Below are 23,213 nucleotides of genomic sequence, written 5' to 3' on the forward strand. Positions count from 1 at the left end.
TGTACGTGAATGAATGAATGCATGCTTGTATGTCTGTGTGGATGAATGTGTTTCTGCATGTGTGTGTATGTGGGAGGTTGGAAGGAGGGGGAGTGTGGATGGAGGGGTGGGGGTGTCTGGGGAGTGTTGGGGGGAGGGTTCCTCCTGTCACCGATATTCCCTGTCACTGATAGGGCCTACCGCCATGGTTTTCACGGCATTACGAACGCCACAAAAACCATGGCAGTAGGCAGGGTCATGATACCGCCGGCGGCACAATAGCGGCCGCCGGGCTGGAGATTGTTATCTCCAGCCTAGCAGCTGCTACCGCCATGGTGCTTCGAGTGGTACATTGACTAATTGGCTTCAGCCAACCCACCAATGTCATACAATGGCGGTAAGTACCGCAAGCCTGTTGGCGGTACTACCGCCACATTATGTACGATCGCCGGGGTCATAATGACCCTCATATAGTTTTACTGATAAAACTATACAGCGCACACACAATAATATGTGGAAAAAGCATTACCTAGTGTACTGGTCTGATTTGATCAGTATTAAAATATTTGTTTCCAGCCAACTTCAGAGTTACAAAAATTGTGCTTTCCTAATTTTGATATATTCAGAAATATTTGCACAGCTCATTTACAGACATTTCCTTTTTGTTATATGCTAGAAAATAATTATGATACTTACCCTGTAAGCATCTGTTCGTAGCAAGTAGTGCTGTAAATTCACATGGTCTGCGTACTCCTGTCACTTAGTGCTGTATCTGGTGATATCGAGCATGGACATTGATGCCTTTGTTAGATTGTTTTCCCGCAGGGGGGTGAGAAATGAGTGAAAAGGTATGTGTAAGAGGAAAGTGATGTCCATTATAAATGTAGCTTATATATACATGAAGTGCAGCTGCAATGATCATAGGCGTCCAGGAAGCCAGGAGGGCACCAGTGAATCTACAGCACTACATGCCACAAACAGGTGCTTACAGGGTAAGTAACATAATCTGTTCAACGGCATGTGTGGCTGTAGATTGACATGCTCTGCATAGTCTGTAAAACAGTCCCTCCTTTGAAGCGGTGGCTGCCCGGTCAGAGCTGTAGTAGTCTAAAAAAGGGTATGTAGCATTGCCTGACCTACACAGGCTTGTTGGCATGCTCAAACATCCAGTAGTGTTTAGTGAAGGTGTGTGGTGTGGACCATGTAGCTGCCTTACAAATGTCAGCTATGGGAATGTTTTCAAGCAAAGCCATAGTAGCTCCTTTTTTACAAGTGGAGTGAGCTCTAGGAGGAACAGGTAGAGGTATTTTAGCCTTCCTGTAGAAAGTCTGGATACATTTGACTATCAACCTGGCTATCCCCGATTTGGATATGGGTTTGCCTTTGTGAGGTAGAGAGAAAGCTACAAAGAGTTGTATTGTTTTCCTAAATGTTTTAGTTTTGTCCATGTAAAACATGAATGCTCTTTTGACATCCATGGTGTGAAGAGCTGTCTCTGCAACCAAATTGGGTTGTGAGAAGAAAACTAGGAGCTCAACAGACTGGTTGAGGTGAAATTGAGAAACCATCTTAGGTAAAAATTTAGGATTAGTTTGAAGAACTACTTTGTCTCTATGTATTTGAAAGAAGGGTTCTTCAAAAGGTTAATGCCTGGAACTCACTAACATGTCTGAGTGAAGTGATGGAGACTAAGAAAGCTACTTTCCATGAAAGAAATTGAAGGGAGCATGAGTGAAGAGGCTCAAAATGAGGTCCCATGAATCTAGTGAGTACAATGTTAAGGTTTCACGAGGGACTGGGTCATCCAAGGTGAAATGGCTCATTTTAGTCCTTCCATGAAAGATTTAATAATTGGAATTTTGTATAGTAGATATGTCGTCTATTTTGGAGATATGCAGCTATGGCTGCATGATGGAAGTGTAAGCGACATTTGCTTTCTGCAAATGAAGCAGATCGCAAACATTTCTTGTACCATGGCTTTCGTTGGATCAATGTGTCAGAGTTGGTAGTAGCAAACAAAATGTTTCCATTTTGCATCATAACAAGCTCTAGTGGTTGGTCTGTGTGCTTCCTTGAGAATGTCAATACATTCTGCAAGCAAATCAAGATAGCCAGACTCTGTGACCACAGGAGCCATTTTGCAAGGTTGAGTGACTGGGGGTCTTGATGTCAGATTTGTCATTGATTCCGTGTGAGAAGGTCCGGCCTGTTGGGGAGCTTACGTGTGGGACTAAAGAGAGATCCAGGAGAGTGGTGAACCAAGGCTGGCATGCTTATGTCGGAGCCACAAGGATCATAGTGAGAGATGTTTGCCTGAGCTTCCAAACCTGAAAAGGAATGAGAGAGAGGTGGAAAAGCATAAGCAAATATCCCTGACCAACTCATCCATAGAGCATTGCCCTTGGATAGTGGGTGTGGATATCTGGAGATGAAGTTTGGGCATCTTGCGTTTTCTGCTGTGGGAAAAAGGACTATGTGAGGAGCCCCCCACTCTTTGAAATATGACTGGAGGGCCTTTGGGTGGAGAGGACACTCAAGAACTTGTTTGTGAATCCTGTCAAGTAGGTCTTCAAAGATGTGGTCCATTCCTGGGAGATATTCCGACAGCAGCTGAATGTGATAGTGAAGAGCCCACTTCCATAATGTCCGAGACAGGTGTGATAGTTGCAAAGACCGTGTCTCTCCTTGTTTTTGAAAGCAATAAATGGCTGTCATGTTGTCCGTCCAGATTAGGACAACCTTTTAAGAAGGGGAGTTAGGAAAGCTTTCAGTCGAAGGAATATTACCTGAAGCTCCAGGTAGTTGATGAGGAGGAACTGGTGTTTGGCATCCCATAGACCTTCTACTGTCAAGTCTTGGAGGTGAGCACCTCAACCCCTCCGTGATGCATCTGACGTTAGTGTTATGTGAGAAACAGTGTCTAGAAAAGGCCGCCCATTCAAGTGGTTGTTGGTGTTCCACCATTGCAGAGAGCGGTGAGTCTGGCGGTCTAACTACACTAGATCTTCCAGGTGTCCATGTGAGTGAGACAGTTGGCAAGATAGCCAGTGCTGTAGGGGACGCATGTGTAGTCTTGAATGGGGAACTATAGGAAAGCAGGAAGCCATCACCCCCAAGAGACACATGATTTTCCTAATTGTACAACATTGGTTTTCCTGAAACTGAGGCAGAATTTTCTGAAAATTCTGAATGCAAGCTGGTTTGGGGGTATGCTAACCCTAAGTGTGCCTTCACTATTGCTCTCAAGTAAGGTTGAACTTGTAGAGGCTGAAGATGAGGTTTGGTTATGTTGATAGGGAACCCTAGTTTGAGAAGGAGATCCACTATCAGCGGAGTGTGTTGTTGACACTGATGCAGTGTACTGGCTTTGATGAGCCAGTGTTCCAGGTAAGGAAACACATGGACACTTTGTCTTCACAGGTTGCCTGCAACCACTGCCAAGCATTATGTGAATACCCGGGGAGCAGTAGTCACCCCAAACAAAAAGACTTTGAATTAATATTGTTTTCCTGCAATGACAAGTCTTGGTCCATGGTGATCGTGTCCGAGATGGAATGAAAGTGTTGGAGTCTTCTCCCGACAAGTGTTGCATGGTCGGGGGAAGGTGTAAGTAATCGCTGTTTGGCAGTTGAGGTGGAACCGCGTGTGGTGGCACTCTTTCCTTTCCCTTTATAATTTGCCTGCTTTAGGGTCCTCTGAAGTAGCCGCTACCATAAGAGGACTGGGGCTACTTGTTTTGGGACATGGAAGCCTCTGTAGTGGAGGATTTTTACATTTCCCTGTACCCTGGGTGTCAAAAGGAACCTCTATGTGTGGGAATTTGTAAAGGCACCCATGGACTTGATGGTGTCAGTGGCCTTTTTCATTTTATCAAGTTTTGTATCCACTTGCGGTCGTAACACCTGCTCCTTGTCAAAAGGCATGTTTAAGACTGCCTGTTGGACATATGGCTTGAAGCCAGAACACCGAAGCCAAGCATGCCTTCTCAAGAGGATACTGGCTGCCATGCCTGCAGCATTGAGGGCACCGAATGGAGTTGTTTGTAATAATTTGGTCCTCAGAGACAATTTGCTCTCCTTCTTACGGTGCTCTTCAGTGAGGTATTGCAACAATTTCTCCTTCTCGTACCAGTCTGCCTAATTGTATCGGGCCAAAGGGGCTTGAGAATTGGCAATGCGCCAATGATTTGTGGCTTACGCAGCCACCCTCTTAACTGCATCAATTCATTTACTCTCCTTTTCTGGGGGAGGAGAGTCCCTGGTTGCTTGATTATTAGCCCGCGTACGGGCGGTGGTGACCACTACAGAGTCAGATGTACTTGTGCTCTGATGTAAAGGGGATCGGAAGGAGTCGCCTTATTCTTCTTATCTACTTTGGTGTGATAACTCTAGAGCATACAGGTTCTTTAAATATCTTCTCCGCAAGTCTGAACATACCAGGGAGCATGGGAAGATATTGCGAGTCCCTGCGTGTGAAGGAGAGGGATTCAGCAAGAAGTTGTGCTCTATGGGCTCTTTGTTAAGCTCTACGTGGTGGAATGCTGCCACCTTTGAAACTACCAGTTGATTTGAGATAGTGTCCTCTAGAGGGTAGGGGCGAGCAGCATAAACATACAGGTCATTAGGTGTAATGGGATCAGAGTCATATGCATCCCATGGATCAGTATCATCAGGTGGACCACCTAATCTCCCAGTGTAAGTCTGGGTTGACCGCTGAGGTGTGTCATTCCCTTGTAAAGGTGATTGAGGTGGAGAGTGGAGAAGGGAAGGAGGTGAAAGAGGAGACAGAGGTGGTGGAGAAGGATAGTGGGCTGGGCTGGTAGCCTTATCCTTTGTCCACTTCTTTGTAGGGACAGGAACGTCCAAGACCTCCTCAACTGTCAATTTATTCTTTAGAAGCACAGGAGAGGAAGGAGTTGCTAAAATGTGGCATATGCCCTGTAGGAAGTTGGCTCTGTATGCACTATTTCAAAGTAAGAAATAGCATGCACAGAGTCCAAGGGTTCCCCTTAGAGGTAAGATAGTGGCAAAAAGAGATAATTCTAATGCTCTATTTTGTGGTAGTGTGGTCGAGCAGTAGGCTTATCAGAGGGTAGTGTTAAGCATTTGTTGTACACACACAGGCAATAAATGGGGAACACACACTCAAAGACAATTCCAGGCCAATAGGTTTTTATATAGAAAAATATATTTTCTTAGTTTATTTTAAGAACCACAGGTTCAAGATTTACAAACAATACTTTAAATGAAAGGTATTTCACTTAGGAACTTTAGGAACTTTGAATTAGCAAAATAGCATATACACAGTTTTCACACAAATGGCAATAAGCTATTTTAAAACTGGACACTGTGCAATTTTCAACAGTTCCTGGGGGAGGTAAGTGTTTGTTAGTTTTGCAGGTAAGTAAACCACCTACAGGGTTCAAAGTTGGGTCCAAGGTAGCCCACCGTTGGGGGTTTAGAGCAACCCCAAAGTTACCACACCAGCAGCTCAGGGCCGGTCAGGTGCAGAGATTAAAGTGGTGCCCAAAACGCATAGGCTTCAATGGAGAAGGGGGTGCCCCGGTTCCAGTCTGCCAGCAGGTAAGTACCCGCGTCTTCGGAGGGCAGACCAGGGGGGTTTGGTAGGGCACCGGGGGGGACACAAGTCAGCACAAAAAGTACACCCTCAGCGGCACGGGGGTGGCCGGGTGCAGTGTGCAACAGGCGTCAGGTTTGCAATGTAGTTTAATGGGAGACCCAGGGGTCTCTTCAGCGATGCAGGCAGGCAAGGGGGGGGGGCTCCTCGGTGTAGCCACCACCTGGGCAAGGGAGAGGGCCACCTGGGGGTCGCTCCTGCACTGGAGGTTGGATCCTTCAGGTCCTGGGGGCTGCGGGTGCAATGTCCTTACCAGGCGTCGGGTTCTTAGAAGCAGGCAGTCGCGGTCAGGGGGAGCCCCTGGATTCCCTCTGCAGGCGTCGCTGTGGGGGCTCAGGGGGGTCAACACTGGCTACTCACGGGCTCACAGTCGCTGGGGAGTCCTCCCTGTAGTGTTGGTTCTCCACAAGTCGAGCCGGGGGCGTCGGGTGCAGAGTGCAAAGTCTCACGCTTCCGGTGGGAAACGTGTGTTCTTTCAAAGTTACTTCTTTGTTGCAAAGATGCTTCTTCCTTGGAGCAGAGCCGCTGTCCTCGGGAGTTCTTGGTCCTTTTAGATGCAGGGTAGTCCTCTGAGGCTTCAGAGGTCACTGGACCCTGTAGAATGCGTCGCTGGAGCAGTTCTTTTGAAGTGGGGAGACAGGCCAGTAGAGCTGAGGCCAAAGCAGTTGGTGTCTCCGTCTTCTCTGCAGGTTTTTCAGCTCAGCAGTCCTTCTTCGTCTTAGGTTGCAGGAATCTGTTTTCCTAGGTTCTGGGGAGCCCCTAAATACTGAATTTAGGGGTGTGTTTAGGTCTGGGAGGGCAGTAGCCAATGGCTACTGTCCTTGAGGGTAGCTACACCCTCTTTGTGCCTCCTCCCTGACGGGAGGGGGGCACATCCCTATTCCTATTGGGGGAATCCTCCAAAATCAAGATGGAGGATTTCTAAAGGCAGGGGTCACATTAGCTCAGGACACCTTAGGGGCTGTCCTGACTGGTGGGTGACTCCTCATTGTTTTTCTCATTATCTCTCCTGGACTTGCCGCCAAAAGTGGGGGCTGTGTACAGGGGGTGGGCATCTCTACTAGCTGGAGTGCCCTGGGGCATTGTAACACGAAGCCTGAGCCTTTGAGGCTCACTGCTAGGTGTTACAGTTCCTGCAGGGGGAGGTGTGAAGCACCTTAACCCAGAGCAGGCTTTGTTTCTGTCCTCAGAGAGCACAAAGGCTCTCACCACATGGGGTCAGAAACTCGTCTATCAGCAGCAGGCTGGCACAGACCAGTCAGTCCTGCACTGAACAATTGGGTAAAATACAGGGGGCATCTCTAAGATGCCCTCTGTGTGCATTTTTTTAATAAATCCAACACTGGCATCAATGTGGGTTTATTATTCTGAGAAGTTTGATACCAAACTTCCCAGTATTCAGTGTAGCCATTATGGAGCTGTGGAGTTTGTTTTTGACAGACTCCCAGACCATATACTCTTATGGCTACCCTGCACTTACAATGTCTAAGGTTTTTCTTAGACACTGTAGGGGCATAGTGCTCATGCACCTATGCCCTCACCTGTGGTATAGTGCACCCTGCCTTAGGGCTGTAAGGCCTGCTAGAGGGGTGACTTATCTATGCCATAGGCAGTGTGAGGTTTGCATGGCACCCTGAGGGGAGTGCTATGTCGACTTAGTCATTTTCTCCCCACCAGCACACACAAGCTGGCAAGCAGTGTGTCTGTGCTGAGTGAGGGGTCCCTAGGGTGGCATAAGACATGCTGCAGCCCTTAGAGACCTTCCCTGGCATCAGGGCCCTTGGTACCAGGGGTACCAGTTACAAGGGAATTACCTGGGTGCCAGGGTTGTGCCAATTGTGGAGACAATGGTACATTTTAGGTGAAAGAACACTGGTGCTGGGGCCTGGTTAGCAGGGTCCCAGCACACTTCTCAGTCAAATCAGTATCAGGCAAAAAGTGGGGGGTAATTGCAACAGGGAGCCATTTCGTTACATGCCCTCTTGAATATGAAGATTGGGCTGTCTAGTGTCCATCTTTTCAAGATTTTGCTGGATTGGAGAAGAGCTGGTGGAAGACTGCCCGGAGTCCTTCAGTTTCGAGGGTTTTAGCGATGAATATTTGTGAACTGGGATCTTGGTCAGAGCCGAAGTCAAAGCAATCGGCTGCTGGATTGGTCCCGAGGTTCGGATTGACACTGAAGCGATTTCTCGATCTGAGGTGATCAAGGTCGAAGCAGAGACTGAGGTTTTAGACTTTGCAGCCAATTTTGGCACCAAGCCGGGGCGGTCGAAATAGTCTTTCAGTGCCGACCATGGTTAAGAAGCAGTGGTGGACCAGTGACCTCTAGGATAGGCTGTAGGGCCTTCCTTGGAGGGATTCTGTGAGAGAGCAGGGGTCACAGTACTCACGCGCTGGGAAGAAAAAATTTCTTGGCTCTCGATGTCGAACTTCACATCAGACTGGGAGCTGTCTGAGATGGAAAAAAGTTTCCTCCTGTTGCACTGTTTCCTCCTGGGCAAGTTCTTCCCAGAAGAGATCTGGGGTAACATCCAGCATCTTTTGGTCTATCGCAAGTCGATGAGCCCTTTGGTACCAAAGTTTTTTTTTATATCTAAACGAATTGCAGGAGTAACAGTTAAAATCAGTGTTCTGGAGAAAGGCAAAGGTTGCACACAATGTGTTGGTCAGTGTGCAGGAACCTAACATGGCATCTCAGACAGAAGCAGAGTGGAGAACGATCCATCAGGGACCATTTCCATTAATGCCGGGGCGACGCAGAAGGTAGGCCTGAGACAGGTGCTAAAGCCCCCCAAAGGGGGGGGGGTCCGTCAAAGCCCAAACCGTCAAAAAAATATAGTGAGTGCTGAGATAGAAAGGAACAATCAAATACAATACTGTCAGAACATAAGAGAGATATAAAACCAAACTGAGTCGAAGACACAGAGCAGAAGCACACATGTCCGAAACCGAAAGCAGAAAGAAAACAGTCCAACAAAAGAGTCAATGCCCATGTGCAATATCACCAAGAGGAGGAGTCACTCGATCTCATGACTCGAAAGACTTCTTCAAAGAAAAACAACTTGCTCCACTCTGGACCTAACACTAGATGTCAGGAGTATGCAGAGCATGTGAATCTACAGCCCCACACGCCATAAAACAAGTATTTCTTTTCATAACCCCAGATTGTCAAATACTCCCACTCTGAAGTCAGAGAAAGAAAAATAAAACACCATGCTCCCTCGGAAGACACAGACTGACATTAGACATCTGTATCTGAACTCACAACAAATGTAACACAATAAGAACAAAATTTTAAGGCCTGTTTACAGAAAGGGAGCACATGTGGAGGAACATAGTAAACAGGTTATGCTCTACGGGAGGGATTAAGACATGCTGGGCAGCCTAAAACAAATAAAGCCAGCAAAAAGAAAGCAAGCAAATGTGAGTTATAAACTACAAGCCCAATGGAAAGCAATGCCCCAAATGCTATCTTAAGTGAACGTCCATGATGTCCTTTAGAAGTCATTAGCAACCAAACAGCTGCACTGTCGGGTAGGCTTCCACCTAAAAAAAAGGCTATTCTTTCTTGGGCGTTCAGGACTGCTTTGGCTTTGTTTTATTGCAAAACTAATAATAAAAACATGTTAAAATCCATTTATTCTGACTCACAAATGGTAGTATGACATGGAGCATGGTAGATGCACCTCACACCTCAGCTCACATTAAAAGTAAAATCATTTAGATTCACCCTTGATACCAACCTCTTCTTCAAGATGCACTTTGCCAATGAAATATAGGCAGCACAGAACTACCTTTCAAAGCGGTAAGTAAAGCCCTACCTACCCACAGCAGGTTTGATAGTAGACTACCCACGCTCTGGTCTGTCTAATAAGTGAAAGGGCTGAGAATATACAACTACTTTAACCCCTAACGTGAAGGACCTACACTGATTCTCAAAACCTCATACATTGCTTAAAACTTACTTCCCTTAAAAGCATCATAATGTGGCACAACACCATATCAGCACAAAAAAAAACTAACTATACCCCTGAAGTCAATGTAACACAAGGCCCTCAAAGTAAAGTCAGATTCTAACCAATAAAGAGAAAACCAGGAATGTCGCCTTCACTCTCTCTGCAGGAAGGATGTGCATCAGGCTTCCACCTCCACTATATAAGGAACTGAAAATCCACTTTTTCAATGATCACCCTAGGGACAAACATTAGGCCAACCCACCTCCTTGGAAGATTGATCTGGCAACAGGAAATCTCTCTAATTGCTCACAATACCTCAGTCCCCATCATTTTTTAATTCTTCCCTGTAGAAGTAAATTCATTAAGTAAAAGTAATTAACATGATTCCATGCTTTAAGGCTCCCAACACATTTTCACAAATGCCTCAGCTCTGTCACTCCCAGTGGATATTCAAGAATGCCATACTACATATGCCATTGTACTCACCAACGTGGCTTGTCCCGCAGTTTAGGTGGCTGAAAGTTACTTTTTGACATTATCATTAATGCCCTGCAAAGAATGAAGAAGGTCATGTAAATAGAGTATATGCGGTTCTAACAGAGATAAAAAGGGTTAAACAGAGGGGTGCACAGCAAGCAGCGCACACACATTGATAAAGTGGGTAGTGGCACAGGGACCCCGCATTTGCATAACGCATCATAGAGTAAGAGCGAGAGGCACAGGACAAGCATAACTCATCAAAGAGATAAAGCAGTAGATGGACAGGGCATACACAGCTACTCATAGTAATAAAAAGCAAGAGAGAGATGTACGTAGGAAATTCAGGACATCTAGATAAAGGAGGAGAGACACAAGAAACTAGAGCAGAGACAGATAAAATCATCTTCATAGTGATCAGGCTACTCTGAGCCCTTGTGCTTCTTCCTTCAAAACTAGTTATTAATTGACAGCTGCTGCAGTATGGGATCAAATAGTCCCCTACAAAAACACTAAGATTTTAAAGGTTTTTAGAGGACCCTAGAGGCACCCATTCCCACTAATTCCCTGTGCATGACCCACAATTACCAGTTTTTTAAAATCTAACTCTGAAGCATGGCAGACATTTGAAGAATGTGGATGGGTCGTTTATGAGGGGAGAAAGACAGTCGGTCAGAAAATGCAAAGCGAAGCTGTTTAACAGCTCGAAGGATGATGACTGTTAAGACCAAGTTAGGGCCTCACTGTGGCATCTCAAATAGTTTAGGAGGAACACATGTGGCAAACCTTTATAAACCACAGGTGATTTAAATAAGGAAGGTTGGTCCGGCAAACGCAAAAATGCCAAAAGAGCTAAAAAATAACCTTTAATAGTGCCCAGTGCAAAACCCTGCTGGGCCAAAGATCAAACTAAGAATAAAACATCCAACAGTTTGGCTTGTAAAGGGTCTGTCTTTGGACTCCACACCAGGCCGCCAATTTATTTCAGCACCTGGCACTACATTTGGTGGAAAGTCAGACACAGCCAACTGATGTAGCTCACTCTCCATGCATGGAGGTACAGATTGCACAAGTTAAGGTGAAGGTCCCCTGCCCTGCTGTTGCGACAGAGTGCTTTTCTTTAGTGGAAGCGTGACCTCAGGTCAGATGCTCTTGTCCAGACGTTACGGGTACCACAGTCCTAGCCCAATCCAGACCCACTAGCATGACTTAGGCCCGGTTGTTCCTGTTCTTTTTCAGAACTCTTAGAGGGAGAGGGAGAGGCAGAGGAGGGAAGCCAGAATGCATTTTCTAGTGAATGTCATCATGGAAACTCAAGCATGCAAAATCTTTGGCACTGAGCATTCTTGACAGTGGCATACGTATTTAGCCAGAATTCTCCCCTCTGCTAGAAATTGCTCATGCTATCTCGAGATGTAGATGCCTTTTGTGGTCCTCCAGATGCCAACAAATGAGCTAATCTGCCAAAGGCCCTAGTGCTCCAGCCAACTGCAAGGGAGCAGAGCCCCTGGGCACAGGACCCATAACCCTACTCTGCCTTGCTTGTTGCAGCACCACATGATAGCAGGGTTGTTTGTGAGAACATTCTCTAGCCTCCCCTTGATGGAAGGCAGGCAGACATTCCACCAAACAAATGACCCACAACTCCAACAAATTGATATGGAACCAGATCTCCACAGGAGAAGTGAGTTTCTTGATGTTCAATGCCCCAGATAACCTCGCCGCCCATCAATGAAGCATCTGTCATCGCAATCAGCCATGGATGGGGAGAGAGAAGTTCCTGCCACCAGGCCAATTGTGGTTAAGCAGCCATCACTGCAGATCATGACTGCAGATCTTGTGCAGTCTCCTCTAAAAAATCTGATTGGCATCTGACAAGTTTCTTTGGTGCTGTGTCAAACGAAACTTAAGATTCCATTGCATTTCCTGCATATGCCACGTGGTGTAGTCAATGAAAGGTCCTGAACTATACCATAGCCAGGACACCTCCAATAAAAGGAAGCCTCTGTGAAGGAGTCAGGAGAGACTTCAGCTCACTGATCATGAACCCCAATGGTTTCAAGAGGTTCCCGGTCATCTGGAGGAGGACTTTGACTTACTGTGGAAAGCCCGCCTTCAACGTCCAGCAGTCAAGGTAGGGGAAAACTGTAATGCCCGACTGTTGAAGATTGGCTGTGACCACCACCATCAAGGGGCCATGGTAAAGCCAAAGGAGAGCATGTCAAACTGAAAATGCTACTGGCCTACCCTAAACTGAAGGTAATGTCTGTGGAACTGCAGGATGTGTATATGAATATTCACTTTCTGCAGATCCAATGACACAATCCAGTCACTCGGGCCAGGGCAAACAAAATCTTGGCCAACATGAGCATTTTGAAATTATCCATCTACGGGAAGGATGAAGATTTATGATGAACCATAGGCCCCCATCTTCTTTAGCACATGAAGTAAAACTCATACCTCCTGCATCAGAACGAGCAAGTGTTCCTCTGAGATTCACTCTGCTGGAGGGGAAAATCAAACATAGTGGAAAGAAAGAGTAGGGTATAGCATGCTGAACAATTTGAAGGATCCATCTGTTGGTTGTGATGGCTCACCACCCAGGAAATAAGAAATGAATCCTGCCTCCTACAGAGTGGCTGTGTGCCACTAATAGCAAGCTAAGGCAGCTAGGTGGCAGTTCTTGTAGGGGAAGGGGACGTGAGAACTGGTGCCCATGATGGTCTGCATGTTGCCTGCCCGATCCACATCCCTAGCCTCAAAAGGATTGAAGTTATTGCAGCAGATGCTGGGAAGACTGATGTTGCATATGCGTCAGCTTCTTGGAATAGCCTGGAAATTTCTGTTAGTGTTCAAGGAACAGTTTGTCAGAAGTCAAAAGATCCAGAGACTGTGCTATGGCTCTACTCTTTTCTAAATGTTCCAAGGCTGAATCAGCTCAGATGTGACTGGCTCAGGCTGTAAGTTTTCCTTAATCACATTTGTCTTAATCTCAGAGGAGAGTTGTAGGTTGAAGATCTAGCTTACCGTTGAATTTTCACTGCAAAATAACCACTCTGCTCCATTGGAGAAGTTAAACCATGTATCAGAGTAAGTATCTAGCTCAGTGTCCTCTTCGAAGTCCATGTTAAAACTGGCATCCTTATAATGAAGATGTAAATCATTCTCATCCCCACTATCATCATCTATGGGCGGTGGTGGTAAGCTTTTATCAGAATCAGAGCCAAAAAGATACTGAAGCCTCTGAGGACGTGCCAGCTTTGTCAGGGGATGGGGAAGGGGCATAGGATTGTAACCAGGCTGTATGGTGTTTAGATATGCATTAGTAATTTCATAGCCCAACATCGATTATGATTATGTTGAAGTCGTTCCGGGGTCAGACATTGGAACCAGCACTGGATCTTTGTCTGGTTCTGGCAATGGTACCTACATTGACACAGGACGGATTGAGGTAGGTTGTGGAGCCGGGGAGGAACTCTTTAGCACAGCCTGTAAGCAGCCGTTGTCTGGTCCAAAGGAATCAGGAAGCATTTAGAAGTGATCTGCTGGCAGTAGCCTGTCTGAGGGCCCTTGTGGACCCTAGGTGCCTAAGGTGCACCACAGGGAGCTGGAAGAGTGTCAAATATCTGAAATATGGTGTTCTTAAAGGCTTCAATCTGCTGTGGCATCGCTGATGGCCTGGGAAATCAGGGCACACCAGGCATAACTGAGGAATGGGTTCTGCAGCTAGGGATCTGGATAGAGACCAACAGACAATGTGACACCCTTGTGCTTTCTCTTTAGATATCAAATGGCGGGATGAGGTTGCGTTCAACACTGCTTTCTTGTGTTTTTTTTCGATTTCTACTTTGACTTACCAGAGGACTTCGACCACAAAGTCTAACTCTTGCAGGAACTGCCTCTGGAATATGAGTAGGTACTTTGTGCTCCACTTGAAGTGGGACTTATGCAACGTACGCTACTTCTTCTTGATGTTTGTGTGCGCTTCTCGTTTCCAGACTCCATTTGGGTGCATTTGGGTACATGAGGGCATATTGCTGCATAGTTTCGAGTTGAGCCCCCAGCCCAAACACCAGAGACACATCTTGTACGGGTCTGTGACCAACTTCTGTATCCTACAGACATGATATGGTTTAAAACGTGTAGTCCTAGGAGGGGACATAATTCTCTAGCATACTAGATTTTGCTTTAGGAGTCACTGGAGTTTCGATGAAATTGGGAGAAATGCTCTGAATCTGCATCGGAAGGTGTGGAAAGGAAGGAACTGATATCAACCTATAGCAGTGGCACCTATAAGCGACTCAGCTCTGTTCCGGGACAGTACGGAGCCAGCATGGAGGCACATGGCAAAACCTTGTGGTGCCCAGCAGTACTGCTGAAACGTTCTGGCATCTGGGGGACTATTCTAACATGAAGAATCTGCAGTTAGAAGTGTCCATCAGAACTGTGGTTTCAACCCAGATACAACACCATCCATCAACTCCCTCTTATCCAATTGTGACTCCTTTCACCTGTTGATTATAATGAGTTATTATCATATATTAGATTCAAAATATTGATAGCTCAAAAATACCTACTTAGGAAGAGGAACGTGCCACAGAAAAACTGAGAGATGCCGGCAAAAAAACCCTAGTAAAAACTGTTGAAGTAGCAGCTTTCTTTTTGAGGCACTTGTTCAGTCCTACAAGTGGTTGTATGCAGTTTCCAACCAGTTGTGCTTGAAGCAAACAAGCCTACGAATGATATGAGCCAGTGGACATATCACAGAGGTAAAGTGGGCGATGGGACATTGGGCATGCAGGTTTCATTACAGAAATAAAGGAGGCAGTGGAACATTGGAACTGAAGGCCTCTCTGACCTATATGTGCCTTTACAGAGATAAAGACGGCAAAGGAACCTTGGATCTGATGGACTTTTGACAAAAATAAGCAGTCATGTAATTGATGAGACACAGGTTATGTAGGGTCAACAAAAAGAATAAGGTGGATGAAAAAGAGGGACAGAGGGCATACAGGGATAATAATTGTGATAAATTAGGAAGAGTTTGCCAGTAATCTTTTGTTCAGAATTTGGGCACTTGATAGCTTACTGTAAATGTGAATTTCGGGTATGACATTTAGCTGCCTGTCATTGAAACTGAGTAAATAACAGCTTTGAGACTTTGTAAAAAGGAGGACAGCATAAACATCATACTGTGGTTGGGTAGGTGATAGCTGACTACGATTTGGGAACAGTATGCTAACTGCATCAGATTCGGGGGTCGACTTCTACATAAATTTGGAAAATGAGAGCTAACTGCAATTGCAGATTTTGAAGGATGGGGCAGCAGCTGCACTCTGAAATTGTTGGCGGGGATGCGAATGGCCTGGAATTGGGTGGCTGGTTGGCAATAGTGTGCATATGAAAGATTCTAATAAAGAGGCTATGCGACATGGGAAAGACAAGCACAGGATGAACAAAGCAAGCCATCGATGAGTTAGCATGCAAATGAGTGACAATAAATCCAACCAACCAGTAGGTAAGCAATGGGCGAGATTTACACATACTGAAAAATGTTGGTAATCCAACATTAGTGTTTTTGCAAACAGACAGCTTCACTGACTGGTAGCCTCGACCTATCGTGGGATGGCAAAAGCCTTGAAATGGTTGTTAAGTGTGGCCGGTAGGCAAACATTTGCAAATAGCGGTATATCTCTTACCTCATTGGATGAAGGTCGAACATAGGCGGCTGTAGCTCAGCCAGTTCGATGGCGGTGATTCCTATGGCCCAGATGTCACAGAGCTGATTGTAGCCACCTTTCCTCTCGACGGCGGCCACCTCTGGTGCCATCCTGCACATAGCAGAGGAGACAGGGAGGGACGGATATTCAACAGGGAGACACGACGACATATAGTGGTTCGAAAAGAATACGATAGGAAAACAAAACATCACACTCTCATTTGAGCAGCTCCTTAGCTCCTATTCTCACAGTTATCATGTAGGAGTAAGGCTGCCATTAGGGAGCAGCGGCCTCAGGCAAAATAAAGCAATAATATTAATATTGTTCACTTGTCAAAAAAACACACCACAAAATGAACAGTATCACAGAACTCACATCAGAAATGGTATTATTACGTAAATTCGATATGCTTGATAATTTTTGCTAATTAGATGGGGGACTTACGCGGGCCGGTAACAGTATATCCCCTAATAGCCTGGCATCACAAACTTCCATGCCCAGAATTAGAGAAAACATGCAGGTTCCTTAAATAACATACTAGTATGTCGCTCCCTAATTTCGTTCCTACACCGATAACACTGGTGGATTGTTACTCCATTAAGACTTGTAATGGAGGTCTAAATGGTGCTCATTTTATCGACCTCAAAACGCTAAAAAATGAAATGGGGAGTCAATCTACCCATTTACAAACTTTTCATGTGGAAGTTATATTAGGACACTCCCAGCTGGTATTCAGACTTTTACACTATTTCGTTAAGGTTACAGTAGTGTGATGCGGGGGGGGGGGGGGTAGGGGATAGAGGCTAATTGAGCATTGTACTTACCAGTAAGGTGTCCCAATGAACGACTTCCTCTTGGCCACTGATGCAGTGATTTCTGCGGACACACCAAAGTCCGCTACAAGGGAGAAGAAAATAAACAAAACAGCTAGTAAAAACAAAAAAAATCCGCGCTCCCACCCCTGTCCAATGTAAAATATTAAATCATTTGGAAGATTGCTCATGAGATTAGTAGCACAGGGTAGGTCAGGATCGAACCATGTCTTAATGCCCCTCTTGGTGAAAGCAGCACCGGACATCTAAAGGTGCTGATCCGACACGGATTCCTCTACAATGAAGAATAGCAAAACCTTGTTTGGTGCTGAGTGCTTAGAACTAGAGGCCTCACTGTGGCTCAACAACTTAAGATAGAGCAGCTCAATGACCATTTCATCAAGTGACAAATTCATCAAGTGAGCTTCCTCCTAAATCAGTCTCTTCAGAGCTGTAGCAGAAGATGTTTGGAACAAAGCTTTAAGGACAGTTTGCTGGACTTGCGCCTCTTAGGGCATGAATGCCCACACAATGTTCGGTAAAAATGTAAATGGCAAACCATGTTATAGCTTTACGGGTGTCCCCAAAGGGACATTACCTAGGGAAGCCACAGTAAGCCTATTTTGAGTGAAATGTGCTCGGGTCACAGTGTGTAGCCTGTGTTTTCTTCTAGTCTAGCGAAGCCACTCTGGAAATTTTTCCTTGATGGAGCTTGCCAAAAGCTACAAAGAACTGCACTGGCTTTCAAAATGATTTAGAATGGTCGATATAATACGTGAGGGTTCTTTTGACATTTAAAAAGAGTAAGGTCTTTTAGGGTGAAAGGAGACAGCCTTAGGCAGAAAACAAAGGTTTGTTCTAAGGATATCTTGATCTTTCTGTATTTGAATAAATAGATTTTCCACTGTCAGAGCTTGTAGTTCACTAACTATATAGGGTCAATTGATAACAATGAGGAAGGCCACCTTATATGAAAAAAACTACAATGGGCATGAGTGCGAAGAGGCAAACGGTGTCCCCATGAACCTGGTAAGAACAATGTAGAGTCCATATGAGGGGACTGGTGGGGCTCTTGGAGGAATTATTTTTTTAGGCTTCCCATTCCACTAGTATTTGGCTAAACGTACCCTGATTGAAGTGTATGCTAAGGTTTATTTCTGTAGGTGCAATAACCAACAAGTAATATCTTGCGAGAGGTCTGTAGGGGGTGACTGGTGAAACTAGAGCAAAAGTGAAAAAAATATGTCTGCATAGCAAGCACTAGTTGTGGGCTTATTGGCCTCCTTAAGCATTAACATGCACTATTCTAGAATTTGAAAATACCCACACTCTAAGACCTTAGGCGACAAACCCCTAAATGTAATGCCCTGAAGCTAAGGTGCTGTGTATCTGTGTATCTGACCCTAATATTGCATGATGAGTCTGGAGTACAGAGGCAGCCACTATGTGCATTCTGTGTACAGACATTTCCAGAAACTGCACCATGGCTGTCTTGCCCAGGTAGATACTTTAAGAATGATCCTCACAGAAGCCTGCCTTATCATCCTCACAATGTATAGTTCTAGTGGTAGTAGAGGAAAGGCACACTAAAAAAAAACCAACCGGTTCATTCACAGAGCATTGTCAGTTGACTGTAAGTGGAGATACATGGAGATGAAGCTTTGGCATTTTGAATTCTTGTTACAAGTTGATCGCTGTGTTTCCCAGCATGGAAAAATGCTGAAGAACATGGGGGTTGATCACCAATTTGTGTCTTTGCTGCTGCATCCTGCTGATCAGGTCTATAAAGTCATTGTAGACTCTGGGTAGGTATTCCACCAGAAAAAAGGACTCAATGGTGAATGTTCCAATGCCAGATTGTCTGAACCAGCCTCAGATGAGTTTGTGGTGTGCCTCCGTTTTTAAAGGTAATACATATTGTGGTCATGCCTGGTTTTGAATTACATTGTAAAGCACTCAGAGTGCTTCAGCTGGCCTCGATGGGCTCTCCACCCTGTGAGGGAGGCACTTGTCTTTATCGTCTCTTGAAGCTGAGAATCGAGAACGACCTGCCTGTTAACACGTTCTTGTTGTTCCACAATAACAGTTTTTCAGGAATTCTGGGCTCAACCAACCACAGATCTTCTTACTTACTTGCCACTTGGGACCACTGTCTAGCAAGGTATTTGTGCCGAAGGTGCATCTGCAACTGAAACTTTGAAATATTGCCGGAAAAGATGGCAACATTCCTAAGAGATTCATTATTATGCTCACTGTCAAAGAACACGATGTCTAGTAAAGAGTAAGTAGCCTCTGAAATGCCATCACACTCTCCTTGGGGTAAGCTTTGCCTGCTCATGCATTTAGTATGACTTCCATTAATGGTTTTGTTAGGTGGGTACAGAGAGGAAAGGTTCTTTTTGCATTAACACTGTACCCTTATGGGTATTAAAAAAGACACTGCTTATTGAGTGTGAATGAGGTACTGCTCTCAGCTGTTGCTCTTTATCAGTGAGTCATCCAGGAATGGAAATTCATGAATAGGACTGCAGTGTATGTGCGCTGCAACTACAGGCAGACATTTTGTAAACACTTATGGGACTGTTGTGATGTTTGAACTGGTACTGCTTTCCACATACCTGAGATACTAGTAGTGGGCTAGATGGATGGTGAGGTTGAAATGTGTGCCTTTCGATCAAGGGTTTCCAGGTAGTCCCAGGTGCAGAGCAATGGAATGACATGACATCTTTGTACAGTTGTCATTTTGAAGTGGTCTGAGCAGCAGGCTTTCATGGATTGGCCCCCAGAGTTCTTGTTTCCTGGATTAGAAAGTACCAGGTTTAAACACCTTGTCTCTGCTGGTGTGGGGGAACTGGTTTTATTGCTCCCTTTTGAAACTCGAAGCAATAGCTATGGGCAGTGATGGAAAGTACTCACTTGTCCATGGTTATTTATTTCCATTAGGGAAGATGCAACCTTATTTGTTTCCCAACAGGTGTTGTGTGATCAGGGTGAATATGTGGAAGGCCACTGCTCTGAGGAAGAGGTGCCCTTGCTTTGGGCACCACTGACCTTACTGTGCCTACTGCCCCAGAAGACTCGTACATAGTCGGACTTGGAAGGCCGGCCCTCCTGAAAAGACTAATGCAGCTAAAAGGCTCCAATTGGCATTGTTGCGTCTGAAAGCCTGATACTGTGGGCTAGATTTGAAGTGCCCTATAGCTTTGGTAGTGACAGTGTCCTTTTTGATCTTCTCGAGCTCTGAGCCCACCTGAGGCAGGAAAAACTGTTCTCCCAATTAAAAGACACACTAAGAAGATGCTGCTGGACTTCTGGTTGGAATCCAGAGATTGTCAGCCAGCCAGGCCTTCCAATGCGTATATTAGTGTTAGTTTTTTAAGAGGCAGTGTCAGCTCTATTAGGGCATACCTGAAGTGGCATTGAGATGATCTTCCCCTCGTGGAAAAGCATCTTTCTATGCTTCTTGTATTCATCTGGACTGTGTATTACCAGCTGCTCCATCTGCTCACAATGGTACCTCTCGTATCAAGACAATGGCCCGATCAAGTTGGCTATGAGCAATTGAGTGGCAGCACCCACACCTACCCTTTTGCCAGCAGCTTTGAAACACTAACTCTGTCAGGTGGTGGGGCATTCCCTGTGCCCTTGCTGAAAACTCTTTTCTGAGCAGTGTGGCCCACCAGTGAAGTGGCTGAAACTTGGACTCTGATGTATACAGTGAACCTCTAGCACCACCCTATTCTTTTTCTGGAGTCATAGTGTGACTACCCTGGTTTTCACTGGGCCTTTAAAGTTCTCAGTTGAGCATATCAACATGCTTTGCAACATTGGCAAGTACTGTACTGACCATTCTGTTTTAGAGAGCATTTCAATAAGCAAGTCCTTCATGTCGTCTACAATTTGGATTTTTACTTTGTGATGGTCAGCTGCATGCTGAATTAATGTTTGGTAGGAGGTGGTATGATCAGATAAAGTCACTTGACTGGGCATGGTTTTAAGAAATAGTCATATTGTGCATCAACATTGTAAGCGTGCCAAGAGTTGTCTCCATCTGTCAGGACAGGCGCATCTTATGGGTTTGGAAGATTTATTTCCAACTCAGGCTCTCAATCAGTGTGTGTGTGTTTACAGAGTGTGAAGGGGTATTGGACTGTACAGGTGATGTGCTGGTGTTTTGCTTTCCTTCCTATGAATAGACTTTTTGAGGACTTGGATAGGGATTGAGTTCTTCAGATATTGCCTCTTTGAATGCAAGACGCAGCTTCTTGGCTTAAGGATGGCGTAGTAGTGTAAGTTGTGCTGGATGAGATAAAATGTGTCCTGCCATTGGGTCAATGTAGCTTCTCCCCTGCTTCAAGTTAGGTTACTCGCCTTGCTTTTCTGGTGTTGTCGGGGACACTCAGCATCAAAGCCACAGCAGGCTTTCAAGCTGACTTCGGAGTCTACCACAGCTATCAGATGGGTAATTTTTGATTTGCCGGGCTGAGATGAAGTTTCTCAATGTAAAGGTTCAGGACCCTGTTGTCAAGGCTTCTTTGGAGAGTAGACTTGCTTTCCGGTCTGAGACAGTCCAGATACACAGCACTCAATATTATAAATTCACAATATTGCAGGTTATCCGTATGCAACACCCTGGAGGAAACAACAGAGGAAATTCTGCCTATGTAAACTGGCAAGGCAGACTGGAATTGTTTTCTCCTTTGGTGCAGAAATTTAAAACAAAATGATAACTGTAAGGCTTAGTTGAGAAACATCGAAAACCTGCTTCCTCTCTGAAGGTGAAATGTGCACTGGCAATTCTGAACCTCCTATTATAATCTAGGTCAATGAAATGGATGTCTTCTCACTTTGGTAAACTCAAACCTGCTACAAATTTCCTGCTTTTCTTCACTTGATTCCTCTTCGACTTGGAGTGATTGGAGACCTACCACTAACATCAAAGTTACTGTCTTGGGCATCTTCAGTAGCCACACTATTTTAATTGTACAATGAACTAAAGAAGCACTGATGCTATTTTCTTTGAACTAGTGTTTCATTTTCCTTTTAGCATATGCAGGTGTTCTTTCGTCCTGTAAAATATAGTCACAGATCCAAACGTTCTGAAAACATAACTGGAAACAAAATGTTCTTCAGCCCGCACCACAAAGGCTAAAGCATGAATTTCTGTTACAAGGCTTCAGAGTAGGTTTGCGCTGAATCCACTTGCATTCAGTGATCTGGACTGATCTGAACACTGTAGCAATAGGGTTGTTTCAGTACAAAACTACGGAGGCAGACTATAAGAAGTACTACATTTAGATATGAAAGGATTATATGGAAGGTCCGCTGTAGGAGGGCTGGGGTCTATGCTTTTGACGCAGCGGAAGAAGAGCAGCCCTAGTGCAGGGATGGACTGTCTTTTTTGGTTCTTACTATGGAAAGAGTTGGAGGGTGATCATGATTACTCACTTATACACACCTTCTACGTACCATTCAGTTCTGTCTGCTTCACAAGGAATAGCATGGGTGGATTTCCTTTCCTACTAATCCATCTTCTGTGAGTTTGCCATGTCTTTCATCATCCGGCACATTCAACAATTTGCTTCCCATGCCTGTGTCCTACAGGTCCTCTCGCCTTGCTTCCCCAAAATGCAACCCTTTCTTTCTCAGGTTAGCACATCTACCAGTAGAGCCCCAGAACATTCTGTCTGTTACTATGTGATGTGTAGATTTTGTCAGTAGTGGTTCAACTGAAGTTACTGGAAGCACAGCAAAACAGAGACAGCAGAAGAGACCAAAGCCTGCAGAAAGGCCCTCTGCCGATGAATGCTAACAGGGCTGAAAGCGTTATTAACTTAAATTGTCTTCTTTCTAGCACAATAAAGGCAGATCCAAAGAAACATATTGTTCTGATGTTTGTGGTCTAAATTCTGGGGCTCGTAAATAAAAATGACATGATTGTGGTCCTCTGGTAAAAAGTGAACTTCAGGGAATGGTAGGGGTAATATGATGTTAGTTAGACAAAAAAATCTAACTATTATTTGTCATTAAAAACAACCGGAGCATGCAGTCTTGGTAGAATACTAGATTCTATAGGCTAAGACGTATGCTTAGTTGTGCATTTCAGAATTGTGTATACAAAGAATCTAGAAAGATGGAAAATGGTGGAAAGGCTATCCTATTCAAAACAGTTTAGGTGGAGGTGAAAAAAACGTTTAAAAAGCACACTAATAACTCTAAATGGCTTTCACTCCATTTATGCACACCTTAGGAGCAGGTAAGAAACACAGCATGACATACTTGTGTGCTTACTTCTTGAGGAGAAATGGGGGGAGGAAAGAAGAAAGTCATAAACAGTCACAAATAGTTACAAGGTAGGTTAAGGTAAGGAAATAGAAGCAAGTATGGCGGAGAGTCAGAATGAGGGGAACGAAGGAGTTATAAAGTGGAACAGATTGGGAATGAAGATTGAATGGGAGAGTGAGCAGAAGGGAGAAGACAGACGTACTCACCAAGCTTCACCTCCCCATCGTGCGTGAGCAAGATGTTTGCTCCCTAAAACACAAAGAGGAAGAGAAACAGATGTCAGGCTCTTTCGCAGCCACTCAGTCCATTCTTCAGTAGCATATTTAAGTGCTTTTTCAATTAATTGT

At 45.0% G+C, this 23,213-nt stretch overlaps 1 protein-coding gene across 2 annotated transcripts in view; it reads right to left on the reverse strand.

The window, feature by feature from the left end:
- The window catches only part of MAP4K2 (mitogen-activated protein kinase kinase kinase kinase 2), a 305,818-nt gene that overhangs the window by 164,414 nt on the left and 118,191 nt on the right, over nucleotides 1-23,213 (reverse strand). For both annotated transcript variants that reach the window (XM_069208012.1, XM_069208011.1), the window contains 4 exons: nucleotides 23,073-23,115; nucleotides 16,594-16,666; nucleotides 15,749-15,880; nucleotides 10,059-10,121 (listed from right to left, as the gene is read on the reverse strand). In XM_069208012.1, coding sequence (XP_069064113.1) covers nucleotides 10,059-10,121; nucleotides 15,749-15,880; nucleotides 16,594-16,666; nucleotides 23,073-23,115 — 311 coding nt within the window. The remainder of the gene's footprint in view (nucleotides 1-10,058; nucleotides 10,122-15,748; nucleotides 15,881-16,593; nucleotides 16,667-23,072; nucleotides 23,116-23,213) is intronic.

The sequence above is a fragment of the Pleurodeles waltl genome, chromosome 9 (assembly GCF_031143425.1).
Source record: "Pleurodeles waltl isolate 20211129_DDA chromosome 9, aPleWal1.hap1.20221129, whole genome shotgun sequence".
Lineage (NCBI taxonomy): Eukaryota > Metazoa > Chordata > Amphibia > Caudata > Salamandridae > Pleurodeles > Pleurodeles waltl.